The sequence below is a fragment of the Tachysurus fulvidraco genome, chromosome 25 (assembly GCF_022655615.1).
Source record: "Tachysurus fulvidraco isolate hzauxx_2018 chromosome 25, HZAU_PFXX_2.0, whole genome shotgun sequence".
In the NCBI taxonomy this organism is placed as follows: Eukaryota; Metazoa; Chordata; class Actinopteri; order Siluriformes; family Bagridae; genus Tachysurus; species Tachysurus fulvidraco.
The window spans coordinates 11,211,159-11,224,518 of NC_062542.1; the positions used below are offsets into that span (position 1 = coordinate 11,211,159).

At 34.4% G+C, this 13,360-nt stretch overlaps 1 protein-coding gene across 4 annotated transcripts in view; it reads right to left on the reverse strand.

Moving 5' to 3' along the window:
• Positions 1-439: 439 nt before the first annotated feature.
• LOC113658079 (polycystic kidney disease 1 like 1) overlaps positions 440-13,360 on the reverse strand; it is a 29,631-nt gene continuing 16,710 nt past the window's right edge. For 2 of the 4 annotated variants that reach the window (XM_047808387.1, XM_027170263.2), the window contains 24 exons: positions 12,925-13,031; positions 12,107-12,323; positions 11,567-11,740; positions 11,349-11,465; positions 10,799-10,868; positions 10,623-10,711; positions 10,385-10,544; positions 9,102-9,234; positions 8,416-8,500; positions 7,794-7,982; positions 7,247-7,365; positions 6,738-6,848; positions 6,540-6,645; positions 6,000-6,071; positions 5,557-5,669; positions 5,135-5,369; positions 4,472-4,573; positions 4,246-4,386; positions 3,220-3,354; positions 2,940-3,134; positions 2,692-2,847; positions 2,409-2,546; positions 1,791-1,846; positions 440-1,602 (listed from right to left, as the gene is read on the reverse strand). In XM_047808387.1, the coding sequence (XP_047664343.1) occupies positions 1,182-1,602; positions 1,791-1,846; positions 2,409-2,546; positions 2,692-2,847; positions 2,940-3,134; positions 3,220-3,354; positions 4,246-4,386; positions 4,472-4,573; positions 5,135-5,369; positions 5,557-5,669; positions 6,000-6,071; positions 6,540-6,645; positions 6,738-6,848; positions 7,247-7,365; positions 7,794-7,982; positions 8,416-8,500; positions 9,102-9,234; positions 10,385-10,544; positions 10,623-10,711; positions 10,799-10,868; positions 11,349-11,465; positions 11,567-11,740; positions 12,107-12,323; positions 12,925-13,031 (3,441 nt within the window). In that variant the 3' untranslated portion in view covers positions 440-1,181. The remainder of the gene's footprint in view (positions 1,603-1,790; positions 1,847-2,408; positions 2,547-2,691; positions 2,848-2,939; positions 3,135-3,219; positions 3,355-4,245; positions 4,387-4,471; positions 4,574-5,134; positions 5,370-5,556; positions 5,670-5,999; positions 6,072-6,539; positions 6,646-6,737; positions 6,849-7,246; positions 7,366-7,793; positions 7,983-8,415; positions 8,501-9,101; positions 9,235-10,384; positions 10,545-10,622; positions 10,712-10,798; positions 10,869-11,348; positions 11,466-11,566; positions 11,741-12,106; positions 12,324-12,924; positions 13,032-13,360) is intronic. The other 2 variants (XM_047808385.1, XM_047808386.1) reach the window with 1 other exon arrangement.

Here is a 13,360-nt window from a genome sequence, read left to right on the forward strand (position 1 = left end):
GAGAAAAACCACACAAAAAGTTTGTGTAAAAGAATTTAACCGTTTATTGAGAAGGAAACAAAACTCCTGGACACTGTATTCCATCCATTAAATACAATAATTAAAATAGCACATATATATATGTGTGTGTGCAACAGTAAGAGATGAGAAAATTACCCAGACACTCCTCTGAACCTAATGGCAAAAATAAATTAGCTGTGTCTGGATATATATATAAATCATTAAATCCTTTTTAGCACATAGGCCTATATAGGTGTGCCACATAAAATTCCACATTATATATATATATATATATATATATATATATATATATATATATATATATATATATATATATATATATAGGATGAAGGCATAATTGTTCAGGTGTACAGATGTTCCTATTGTTATTCCTAACTGTATGTATGTATGTATACATGTTAATATAGGAACAGTAACCTTAAGATAAAACTTCTAGTAAATGATTTTAAAGGATTTTTGGTAATTAATACTGTAGTTGTTTTGTAGATTTGTACAATTTTATTTTTGATATATACTGTATATGTAATTTTATCATACTGTTTGCAATGGCCACACCTGTTAAGGAGAAGGATAGAAAAAAGTGTGCAAGTGTTTGCCAAGGTGAAGCACTGTTTAAAGTCCCAATACACCTCTTAGTTCAGCAACTTATCAAGGTGTGGAGAATTCCACCAAAGGAGAATTTCCAGACAGGTGTGAGGTCACAGGAAGTCTACAGTAACTCAAATAAACACTCATTGCATCCACGGTGAGCAGAAAAGCTTCTAAATATGCACAGGAATCCGAGTCTCTCATAAACATAGACTCAGTCAAACTGGACAGTTGAAGACTGGAAAAAGACCAGCTGACCTTTTTTTCCAAATTTCAACTGTCATGTTTGGGAGATCTTGTCCCAAAACCAAAATGCAAAATCTGAATTTGAATGTTATTTGGAATTTGTATGGTACCATTAGATATTGAACCAACACTGAATTTAGTTTTTCAGATTAAGCGTGTATTTGAGATTCAAAATGAAATGCATGTTTAATCAATTTCTGTGTTAATCTTATTAGACAAAACAAATAAAAGAAGTCCCTTTTCTAGCTTTTTAATGCTATACAACAAAACAAAATATTTGCCATCTTGTGTATCGAGTAAAATCGTGATTCATTGTATTTCACTATTCAGTAACACTGGCCTGGAATATTTTCCACTTCAGTCTGTTTTTCTGCATGTGGTTCATTCAAACAGAACAATCTACATGACTTTCTGTGACATGATCGGTTTGTCAACCTCCCAGTATGAGAGATGAAACCCATAGGGTGTTGGGAATTAAGAGCTTTATTCAGGACTGTATTATCACAGTCATGGTCCTCCATAGTCATCTTAAGTGATTGTGATCTATTTGCCTTTAGTATCTCACTGCCTTCAATATGAACACTGATGGTTTGATGTATGCCGAAAGATGTTTGAGAGTTCTTTAACTTCTTTACAGGAGATGTGGAGATGTTCTGATGGCCCTTTGGATCTGTGTAAATTGCCTGGTCATGGATTGTTTCCTCACTCCGTCTAAAGCTCTGCAGGTTGTTCCTTTCAAGCAGTGACCTTGTAATGAAAGAAGTACATATTTACAGAACTGGCATTATTTACATTTATGCCTTTGGCATACAATTTTATCCTGAATACAGTTCAAACACAGTGCTGAGCAGTTAAGTGTTAACCACAAAGAAAAACAGTACATGTAAAAACTGTCCATTTCACTGTGTCCATTTCAAAACTAAGAAGAAATTTACCCGAGACTGTTTTCTCGCTTTATTTCCATTTTCTGCAATTTGTTTTCATCACTGATCTACAAAAATGGAATAAATACAGAATAAAGATGATGTTTGCAGTTATAGGACAATACTCAATAACATGCGTGATATGGCTTAATGCAAACCCCAAAATTATTACTTTCCTATAACAGCACACCCCAAGGTGTTTTAATCCTCTTAGACCAAACCAATTTGCCAATAATTACGTGTTACATATTTTAAATTAAATTGAAGTTGGGAAAGATAGTTCCTGTTATCCTCTATTTTAGAGCAGCTATTAACAATTGTTCTCTCACATTCTTAGCTTCTTAACACTTAATTCTTTGTTAAATATCAGTAGGTGTTCTATATGCTTACTGACACTCTTATAATCAGTGAAGCACACTGAAGTAGCTGTTAATAGAGATATTAATGTACTGGAATGATGGCATATTTGTCTAAATCTGTGATGATTGTCAGAGCCGCTGTTATACAAAAGTAATCATCACTTGTTGACCAATCAGATTTAAGAATGCAGAATAATTGTGGTATAAATCAGAATGGAGATAAAATGATGGAGTATGTGTTTAACAAGTGATGAATGGTTATAACATTTACCTCTGAGCTGAAGTCATATGCTGATTGGAGAGGACTCTGGTCCTCATAGTTTTCCTGGTCTTCATCACTACTGGAAATGACATTAAGCTTGAGCAGGAGCTCATCAACCAGATCCTCAAACTCCTCCAGGACAAAATTCTGTACACCAACAGAAATGGTAATGCCTAACATTCTCAATCACCATAATAATATAATCACTAATGTCTAAGATAAAACACAAACACATTATTTAGGGGGAAAAACACCTACAGAAAGACACAGGCAACATTAAAAAGTCCCTTACGTTGTTTTTTGGATGAACAGGCCACTTCTGCCTGCCTTTACCAACAAGCGCCAGAGCCTCATCATGGATATAAGTGCAGAGGTCCAGGACAGACAGATGAGGTTTTCTCCTCTTAGATTTTGCCCTTTTCACAACCAAACTGAGTATACCAGTTGTCTGTTAAACAGCAATACAAACAATTTGAATAAGCATTAATGTGTGCTTTTCATAGTATACTGTACAGCTTTCAGTAAACTTGCTACACATACCACTGCTTTCACTGAAAAAGACACAATGCAGATTAAGGCTCCGTAGCAACAAAGCATCCAAGAGGCTTGATTTTTGTGTGAACCATCAAGCTTTCCAATGCCAAAATGATGCGTGATAAGAGAATAAACTGGTTTTGGTAAGTTAACCAGGATCCCCAGGGAGGAGAAAGCGAAAATAAAGATCACGCCAGTTATCTGAAATTCAAAAAGAAAAAAATCAAGTGGAATGCAAACATTCTTTAGTCAAGCTAATGTATTCTGAATCTGAATTTGTGTGTACCACAGGCCATAGCAGACTGGAGAAGACAACTCTCACTGTAGATACAGCTGTGGCCATGGCTTCATTGAGGCATAGCAATGAGCAACATTTAATCAGAAGAATGAACAGAAGGAGCCCATAAAGTGAATGAGTGCACTGTCAAAGACAAAAAGAGTTCATATACATGTTCCAAGACAAAATATAAGTTATAATTTCCCAATTTATAGCAGGGAGTTATATAGTGTGTTTTTTGTTTTTGTTTTTGTTTTTTTACAATGAAAGCATTATATTCACTCTGGTTTGCTGAACCATTAGAAAATAAAAACAACAGTAAAATAAAGTGTTGAATAAAGACAAATGCTTTTGCAAATCATTGTCATTACACTCCGCAATGACTTGCATGCCTGTATTATGAAAACCTTATTATTAAGGTAACATTGTAAGAAAGTTTTATAGTCTAAAGAAATTTTGTGCAATGGAAATGTTCAGTGTTATCATAAACCCTGACAAAGTACCGTTTAAGAACCTTTATTTTTAAGAGTGTAACACATGTACAGTACAGGGACATTTTAATTCCTGATGGTATAAATATTATACACAACAATGTACTTGCTCATAGGTTCAACAGTGCTCCTTGGGGTCTAATTATGTAGTTTAAAATGAGTTTAAATGTACACTACATTCATTTCCCCCCAAGGATAAATACCAAAGGGACAAAAGATATACCCTAGAGTGACGATCATATGTGCCATGTTTTATACCCAGTAGGAACAATTTACTAATTGTTTTTTTTCTGAGAGTTTGTGTTAAGGCAGATTTACTGTGCAGATCAGATTGAAACTGAGAACTTTGCTTTTCAGTTTCACACTGCACAAATTCAGACCAGAAAAAACATCTTCCCAATAGATCTACACCAAGTGTTTGAACTGAACTGGCTAAATACTGCATATGTGTCAAAACCCTTACAGTAGGCAAGACAGGACTTTTGACCAATTCAGAAGTTGGAAAGAAAGCAGCTTCGGTCAAACCCTAGGCAAGATCTACTACCTGTTCCCAAGAAGAAGCAGGACTTAAGTCGACAAAGGTCTTGAAATCTTCTCTTCTGAGCTGTTCCATTGTGTCTGTGATCACTTTGAAGTGAATCACAGAACAGACAAAGCACAGAAGACTGAGCAGGACTACAATCACCTGCAAGAAAGAGATAATGCATACGAGCAGTTGTCAAAGTGATTTATAGCAAAAGGAAATGAAAAGATCTAAAAGCAAAAATTACTTTTATCCAGTTCCAGAAGTCTGACCAGTAACATCGTCCTCTTTGAGCCATGGCATATATTTGAAAGTAGATTTGAAGCAAAGTAAAGAAGAGCAGGAGAAGCTGCAATGATAGAAGTTATTAAGAAAAAAATTCTCACTCACAGCAAATCCATATATAAGCTGTAAGTTTAAAAAGTGCATCTACTGATAATAACTGAAGTTATTTCTTAGGGAGAGAGAAAGAGCAAAGAAATAGAGAGAGAGAGAGAGAGAGAGAGAGAGAGAGAGAGAGAGAGAGAGAGAGAGAGAGAGAGATTGGTGAGAAAATTAATTTTTATACTTTGAATAATGTAAATCATAACAAGAATTAATTTTCTTCACAACCACTATTTGATAAATTTAAAAAATAATTAAAAAAAAAAAAACATTCTTATGTGCCTGACTATACATATATTTCACTATATTTCCTACATACAGTGTTTTTGTGTTTCTACCACATAACCTTAATGATTCTGATTGTTTTATATCCTTTTATCCCATCGTATATGATATACCATCACACTCCTAAATATAACCTTTGAAATTAAACTGCTGCTATCAGCCCTGCCATTGTATTGAGTTCTAGGCATCATGTGATATGATCAGGAAGATAAGCTTGTTAAAGCTGCCCTTGCTGTCCCACCTCTCCAGCTGTAGCACTGTAATGAAGGGCACAGGGAAAGTGATGAAGTCTGGCAGAGGAAATGAAGACTGAGGATAGAACAGCTTCCATGCATGACATTTCACCAAGCATGGTGACAGTGGTAAAGAGGTTATAAACAGGGCTATATAAAGTGAACTGGAGGTTTATGGCATGGGTGGAGCTGCGCATCCAGTCTGAAGTCCACAGTGTCTTAAGCTTGCTGGATGCTTCAGACCTTTAAAGGAAAGGAAGTCATCAAAGCAGTTTGTCATTTTTAAGGGATGGAGTACATAATTCCTTTACAAATTAAAGTTGTTTTAATAAAAATTTGTTTTAGAATTTTAAACATTATAAACAGAAGAATTTTGTCATTTAATGATGATAAAAAAATGAATGAGAGATTTAGTAATGGATGTCTTCACCTGTTTTTTCCTAATGGGACATTAAATCCTGCTCCGTCATAACACCCGAGTTTCCCACATTGGTAAGGTTCAATGAAAGCACTAAAAAAAGATGCTAGAGCTCCAGATGATGACTGGAAAAAAAAAGTCAAAGTTTTCCATATTAGTTTTTTATACAAGTTTATACAAGTTCCATAAATTTCCATACAAGTTTTTTTTTCCACAGGCAATTTTTCAAAGCATTGTCTTTAGAGAATAGTTTGTCTCTCTCTCTCTCTCTCTCTCTCTTTCATTATTCAGACAAATTTGATCCATTTTAAGGTTTATTTTATTGTATGCTTTTGCAAGTCACTGTATCATTCAACTGGAAATGTAGATATAGTGTAAAATAATTTATGATACATAAGTGCACATTGGGGCCATGTGTGTACATCAGTTTTGCTTAACACTGTTAGTCATGTTACCTGACATGATGAATTGTCTGTTCCTTCCATCTTCATAATGACCGGCTCTCCAATTAAAGAGATAGCTTTTACCTGTTAGTATCAGAGCATCAGGTTCTGATCATAATAAATCACTTTTAAAGAAAGAAACCCAATCCATGTGTAAACATGACCAAATAATGCCTATTAATTTATTAATTCAACCTTTATCCATTTTTATTATCTTTTACCACAATTTTATATTAATTCTTATTTGTTTAATTTATTAGTCTAATCGATTAAATGCTTAAAAATCAGTAAGTATTCCCAAAATGTGAATTCTTACTTTTTTCTACCTTTTAGTCCATAAAAATGTTCACACGTCAAATTAAGATTAGTTCCCCCAATCGACCAGCAGAGGTCGATGTTATTTCAGCTATTACTAATTCATAAGTATTACTGATTTAAATACAGTTATTAAATATACACAAAACTACCATGGAATGATTTCCTAAGTTCTGTTAGCAGAACAAGGAAGAAACAACAGAATTAAACAAAACCACTATAATGTTCAAAGCTTACACTGTCTTCCACCCCACTATATTCATGGGAATAAAAATAGAGCTCATGTAGAAGTGTGTTTTCTACCCAGTTCCACCAGTCATCATGCTTCTGGATTGAAGCCATCCTGCATCAACAAGGCATCATGGTTAAATGACTAAATGGCCATCAGTATATTCAGTGTATTTATTGATATGCTGTGAAAAAGCTGCCATTTACCCAGTAAAGTGAGCTCTGACTGCCTGATTCAGATAAAACTTATCACTGGAGGATTTTCCATAAGCCAAAGTGCCAACTATACACGAGGCAAAGCCATATAACATCAGCTCTCTGTGGAAACAATGAAAAAGAAAATCATAAAAATTAAAATTAAAAATAAATATAATAAATAAATAAATAAATAAATAAATAAATAAATAAATAAATAAATAAATAAATAAAAATCGGATATACCTCCTCCTCATGTACTGTATGTTGTGTCTCCATATTACTTTAGTGATATCCAAATCTATTCATATATTATTCCACTCCCACTTATGCTATTTCAGGGACTACTTTATTTTTGATCATGTTATAAAATCATGTTTTAAAAGATTTTTTTTTTTTTTACAATTCTGAACAGAGGTGCCTGAATGGCAGAACATTGCTATATTGTAAACATTATATGAAGTTTAGGTTATGTTTTTAAATTGATTTTAAATAAAGTATAAAGTACTGTATATACATACCTTATTGTTTTCTGAAGATGTGACCTTTTTTTAATTTGGCTCCTCACACTTTGAAGCTCAGTGAAAGTAGGTGGACGTGCGAGACGCAAATATCTGGCTCTCTGACGGGCTGCCAGCACCTGTCAATCAAAAATACCTCTGAATGGCATGCACTCTTAACAGGACAAGCCATGGCAAAAATAAACACACAAATCAGAATTCTAGGGTTAAGGTTAGGGTCATATTAATTTAAAGGGCACACTTCCAAGATGTCCTTCTTATTTGTGCATTTTTTTCTTGGTACAGCCCATTAACAATAGTATGAAAAGGAAGCCTGTATTAAATATTTTTAAAAAAGTCATTCCAATCCATTCCTCGAAGGATTCTGTGATCGAGTCAGCGTTTAAAATAGCCAACTGTGATCACTTCCCTGGCACCTGAACAATGGAGCTGATTGTGATGCACCCTAAGACTGCATCTGATTAGGTAGAAAGCACCCAGATTGTTTTTTTTCACCATACACGGTGTCTTTAAGGCATAGCGAAGACTCTTAGAAAATACAAAATACCTTTTCAAAATTCATACTGATCTCCTCTCTGTGATGATATGAGCTGGACAAGGACTGCTTCTCCACACAGGCTCCATTTCGGCTGTTATTTTTTAGCAGCTCTTTGACTGGCTCCTCAACAGCTGAGATTTGGCAAAAATAACTCTGATCCCCTCGTTGCAGAGTTACACATACCGCAACAATAAATATCTAAATTTAATACAAATTGTCATTATCATCTGATTGTTAGTCCATAATCATGTTTAAAAATTACCTGTTTAATATTATTTCTAAAACAATATTTTAAAAACCGTAAATGTTTATTTCAGACGTTCATGAACAAGCAAAATGATGTATGTATTTTTTTACTCTATGATTAACATGATTAAATAATTTGCAAAACTGGTGCTGTTTAAAAAGCTCAAAGAAATAAAGTTATTTCTTTATTATTTATAGACAGATATTTTTATTAAATGTTGAAATTGATCTGCAGTGACAGATGACATTAATGGATGTGACAGTAAACAAAATTGCTAAGTAGTAAATAGGACGAGGGGGTTAAATATTTTATATACTTAATAATTCATTAATAAAGATATAGAGTCATACAGCAGCATGATATGGAAATGATGGGCAGATTTACCAGTGCTGGGTGTGCTGCAAAAGCACAGAAGAGCAAGGAGAAAAATACTGAGTGAATCCACAGGAGACACTTTGTAGAGCTAAATCTGTGAAAGAAAGTGTTTATAAAAGTCTTCAATATTAATGGAATACCACAGCATGTTTAATCATAATCTCTGTGCACTGCATGTATAGCATGTAATGATTCCAATGGACAATAATAATCAAAAATAAGAAAAGACTTAACAATCCTGTTTAATCAAAACCCACTTATAAGGGAAGACTTGCTGAATTTGTCAATAACAGTTTTATAAAAGGTTTTTGTACAATGAATTATTGAGTCAAATGTATTTGTGAAATAACAACAATCAGAATCATTAGGTCTTTTAGTAGATAACTCCAGGTTCATGTAAACAAGGAAGAGTCTCAGTTATTACATTTGGCATTTGCCAGTCCACCTACTGCCAGGAAACCCACAGGGACACAGGGAGAACATCCACAAACAGTAAACCGAGTTCAATATCGAACTGGAAACCTTGGACCTTTGAGATAACAGTGCTACCCCATGTACTGCCATACTGCTCTACGTCTATTGTTGCAGTTTTAAAATTGCAAAATATAGTTCTGCCTTATGCCTTCCATTACATGCGAGTTATCCGTAAAAAGGTTTTGCCATGTCAAAAATTTTGTATTGCTTTAGGGACTTACTTCAGTCCCAGAATTCCAGTAATGATTATACAAGTGACGGACACGCACAGCAACAAAATCCATGTCCCATAGTAGCACCAAGCTTGCAGAGATCTGCTTCTTCTATAAACATTGTTGTTTGTGAGATCATTTACTGCAAGAAGATAATTAAAAAAGGAAAACTCTTTTTATTAGTAAACATTCATTTTGGCAAATTTCTGTACTATAGAACTATATGTCCGTGATACTTTTCAGTCGTACACTCTATATAATCTGTGTAGTCTATTGACCATTGGAATGAGCACCAATAAAAATGTATTTCTAAATCATTGACTGATGGGCTAGATTTATAGCACATGTCAAAAAATGTCTTTCCTATTCATTGAATAGTATCATCCTCTGTGTGAGGGTATGAGCTGGATTAGGTATTTTTATTCACACAGGTTCAGTTCCATCTAATATTTTTTTAGCAGCTTTATGACTGGCTCCTCAGTAGATGAGATTTAACAGAATATCCTTGATCTCCTCATAACAGAGTGACAAATATCACAACAAAAATATATCTGAATTAATTTGAATTGAATTACAATCTGATTATCAGTACATAAACACTGCTAGAATTGCAGTATAGTCTTACACAAATAGTCTTTCCTATTCAATGTAGTCAAAATACAGGCACAATGTCTGAAAACCAGCGTAGAGAACAATCCAGAAAAATGGGCAAAACCCAGAAAAACAGAACAGGGTCATACACAGGCAAAAATCACAGGAAAATAACAAATAGCTTCGTAAAACAGGAGAACTGATGATACTTCTCGTGTATATACTTGAATGAGGACATTCTTCATTATTCTTTATCAAAATATATAAATAGTAAAATACCATTCTTTACCCATTTACCCTCATGAAGTTTACAATTATCTGTAAACATGCATTAATACACAAATTGGAAATGATTTTCTGTCCTTCTGCAATCCCAGCAACACCGCTTCCATTACTTTTTTAAATTCTAAACTGATTTCATATGATTCGCTTTAAAAGGATGTATGGATGAAAAATTCTGTTTTAAATGTTTCTGTTTCTACTTGGTTGTGACATAAATTTAAATCATGAGGTTTTCAAGCACAACTTGTCATAATATTTTATTTCACCAGTTATATCCACTAGACCTGAGCTAGTTATAACAACATTGTGTTGTACTGTAAACCTGTGCATAAAGACATTGTGTTGTACTGTAAACCTGTGTATAAAGACAATGTGTTTAAATATTATTGTGCATATTTGGAATTCATGAACATACAAACCTACAACAGAGCTAAATTCATTCTGTAATTTGTCATTGTTGTCCGGAATATTTTTTTCAATCATTTCAATGCACGAGACAGTATCAGTGGCTTTCTGCAGTGCTGAGCTTTCTCTCCGTTTCACACAGGACAAAGACTCCAAATCACATGCCTTCAAAACCTTAAGAACAAAAAAATAATTTATGCGAGTATTAAAACAAGGGGAAAAAAATAAACTTTAATTTTACTGCTTTCTCACCTGACATTTATTTTTCCATTGTGAAACAGTGCTCCGTGAATCGTTCAGTTCAGACACATTATCCCTCAACAGAAAAGCATTGCGGTCACCTGTGAACATATTATTAACACCTTACACTGGCAGCAGCTACAGAAAAAGCAATACATACTCTTATGTGGAAGATTGCTTGATTATACCATCTACAGAGAAGATGTAAGGAATTCTGACTGTATACTGATCCCCTGAATCCCTGCCATATTTGTTTGTCTATAATTGTAAGAGAAAAAGAGTCATGAACATGTATTATAACATAAAGTGAATTAAAATAGAACTCGGTATAAAATACATTGTTAAACATGTTGCATCAGTTTGTCATGTTTGCATGCACTTTGTGACAAATATAAGCTATCTAACAATATATTCATAACTACACTGATTATAGTGCTAGTTAAATACAAGTTAGCTAGCTATTAAAGTGTTGATAAGATAGCTAACATTAATGATAGATGAATATTAATAAATAAATGTTTACTTTCAAATCGTATGTACACATTCAATTTTGAAAAAAGTAAGCAAGAAATTAATCATACTTTTGCCGAGTATTAGCTATACAGTATGAAATGGTCTAGTTTGTTCCTAATTTCCACAGGAGGAGGTGCTAGTCAGCGTAAGTTACTATTTTCTGGGTATTCTCATACAACATTGCTGATCATTTTAATGACAAGATATGAACAAATTTGTTTTGACCTTGCTGATGCGGAAGAGGAAGGACATAAGAGAGCCTAAAGGTAGAAAAGTAAGTGCACACAGTCCTGTCCACACTGAGATCAGCGAAACACCAATCAGGCCTGACTCCAACCAGTGCTGCCATCAAGAAAATTCAGAGTAAAGTCAATATAGAATAAATTCTAATCTTCAAAATAGGTACACTCCATAATTTCACTATAAACAGTTTAAGTGTTTACCTGGTCTTCGTGAAAGTATATGAGTATGCAGTTAGCGGACATGTAAACCTGCAGCAGTAGGAAACAGACACTCAAGCGCTGAGTGAATGTATGTGAGCTGTAAGATGGCCGACTGTAAACAGACAGCCATGGGTGCAAGTCCTCTAAGTAATCAGCAAGATTCAGATGCAGCAACTAGACAGAAGGAACCATTCAGACATAAAGTAATTGTGAGAATTAATTAATTAAATGGTTTTAATGGTGATAATTGTTTCACACTAGGAAGTAGAATTTTACAAACACAATGTAACAGTGAAGTTATAAATATATTCCCTTTTGGAACGCCACTTAACTCAATTAGCTGACTGAGACTAACAGGCCAGTTACTTATGGATTTCACCCTTATGCAGGCAATCACAACTTGTTTGTTCAATAGTATGGCTATTATGTTTATTTCTGATGGTTGATTATGATGGAGTGAGCAGTTAAAATACATAAACGTACAAGTACTGAAATGAGTGCTTCACTGAAAAGAGTTTCTGGCACAGTGCTGACACTCACCTCTCTGAATGTGAGCTGTCGGTCTAAAGCAAGCAGTTTTCGCTCCACTTGTCCGTCTCCTTCATCCACTGCCAACCAGCACTGCGCCAGAAAGGTCCAACTTGATCCGTCTACTATGTCTTTCACCATCACGTGATTCAGAAACCAACTGGGAGACGTACCTCCACCATTGTGCCACAAACACACCTGCCATAATTGGCCCAGACTCTGGGCTGAGCTGAAAAATCACACAACATATGGTTGCTGAATTTAATGAGCACACTGGTCAAAGTGGTAAACAAAGATTATTCTGTATATGTTATTAATGCCGAAACATGTTTTGTGTCTCAAGTGTCTTGATCTAGATTTGTACTTGAGCTCCAAGGCTAAGGATTATAGCTAGTGAATAGGGCAAATATATTACCATCAGGTTAGCACTGTGCAAATCATTTTGATGATTACATCATCAAACAGTTGCTTCAGACAGCTTTGTTTAATTTACAGTATTTTACTAGTGGTTTCTGGCACTATACGATGAGGCTATTATTTGGTCAAACTTAAGTATTAAAACATATGTTCACAGAACTACACTCTTTTGTTTGGTTTTTCTAATTTTCAAATTAACAAATTCATTTAGATATAGTACTCATTCTTCTCATATTGTTAGTTACAATTCTAGTTTCCCATTATTTGTTAGTTACAGTGCAGATAAAGCTATCACACAACAACCATGTCACTACTAATAGGCTAAATTTGGGATTCTGAAAATATGCTGTACATTTTATTTTAGGCTGAAATATTGTCTTACTGTCACATTAAAAATGCTGCTGTGCTGTTACCTCAGAATAAACGTTCTCCTGGAATTGTGAGTGAAGAGTGTGTGGTCAGGATTGCTGAGCTCTCTCATTTGAGACACTCCTTTCTCACCATACAGAACTATATATACCTGGCACCAAAAAAAAGTAGAAATAAAATAGTATAATCTATAGACTTATCAACATACGCCATAGCTATTTTTATCTGTTTTTATTTAATTGTGTATATAGAGTTTGTTTAACGCACAGGTGCATTGTCATTCTGGAACGTGTTCAGGCCTACTTTGAGCAAAAGTGAATACTTAATGCTATACAGCATACAAAGACATATAAAGCACACATATAAAGACATATACAGCACACAAAGACAAATTTGTGCTTCAGACTTTGTGGCAATAGTTTCGGGATGGCCCGCATATTAGTGTGATGCGTGACCGGTGTCCTGATGCATTTATCTGTA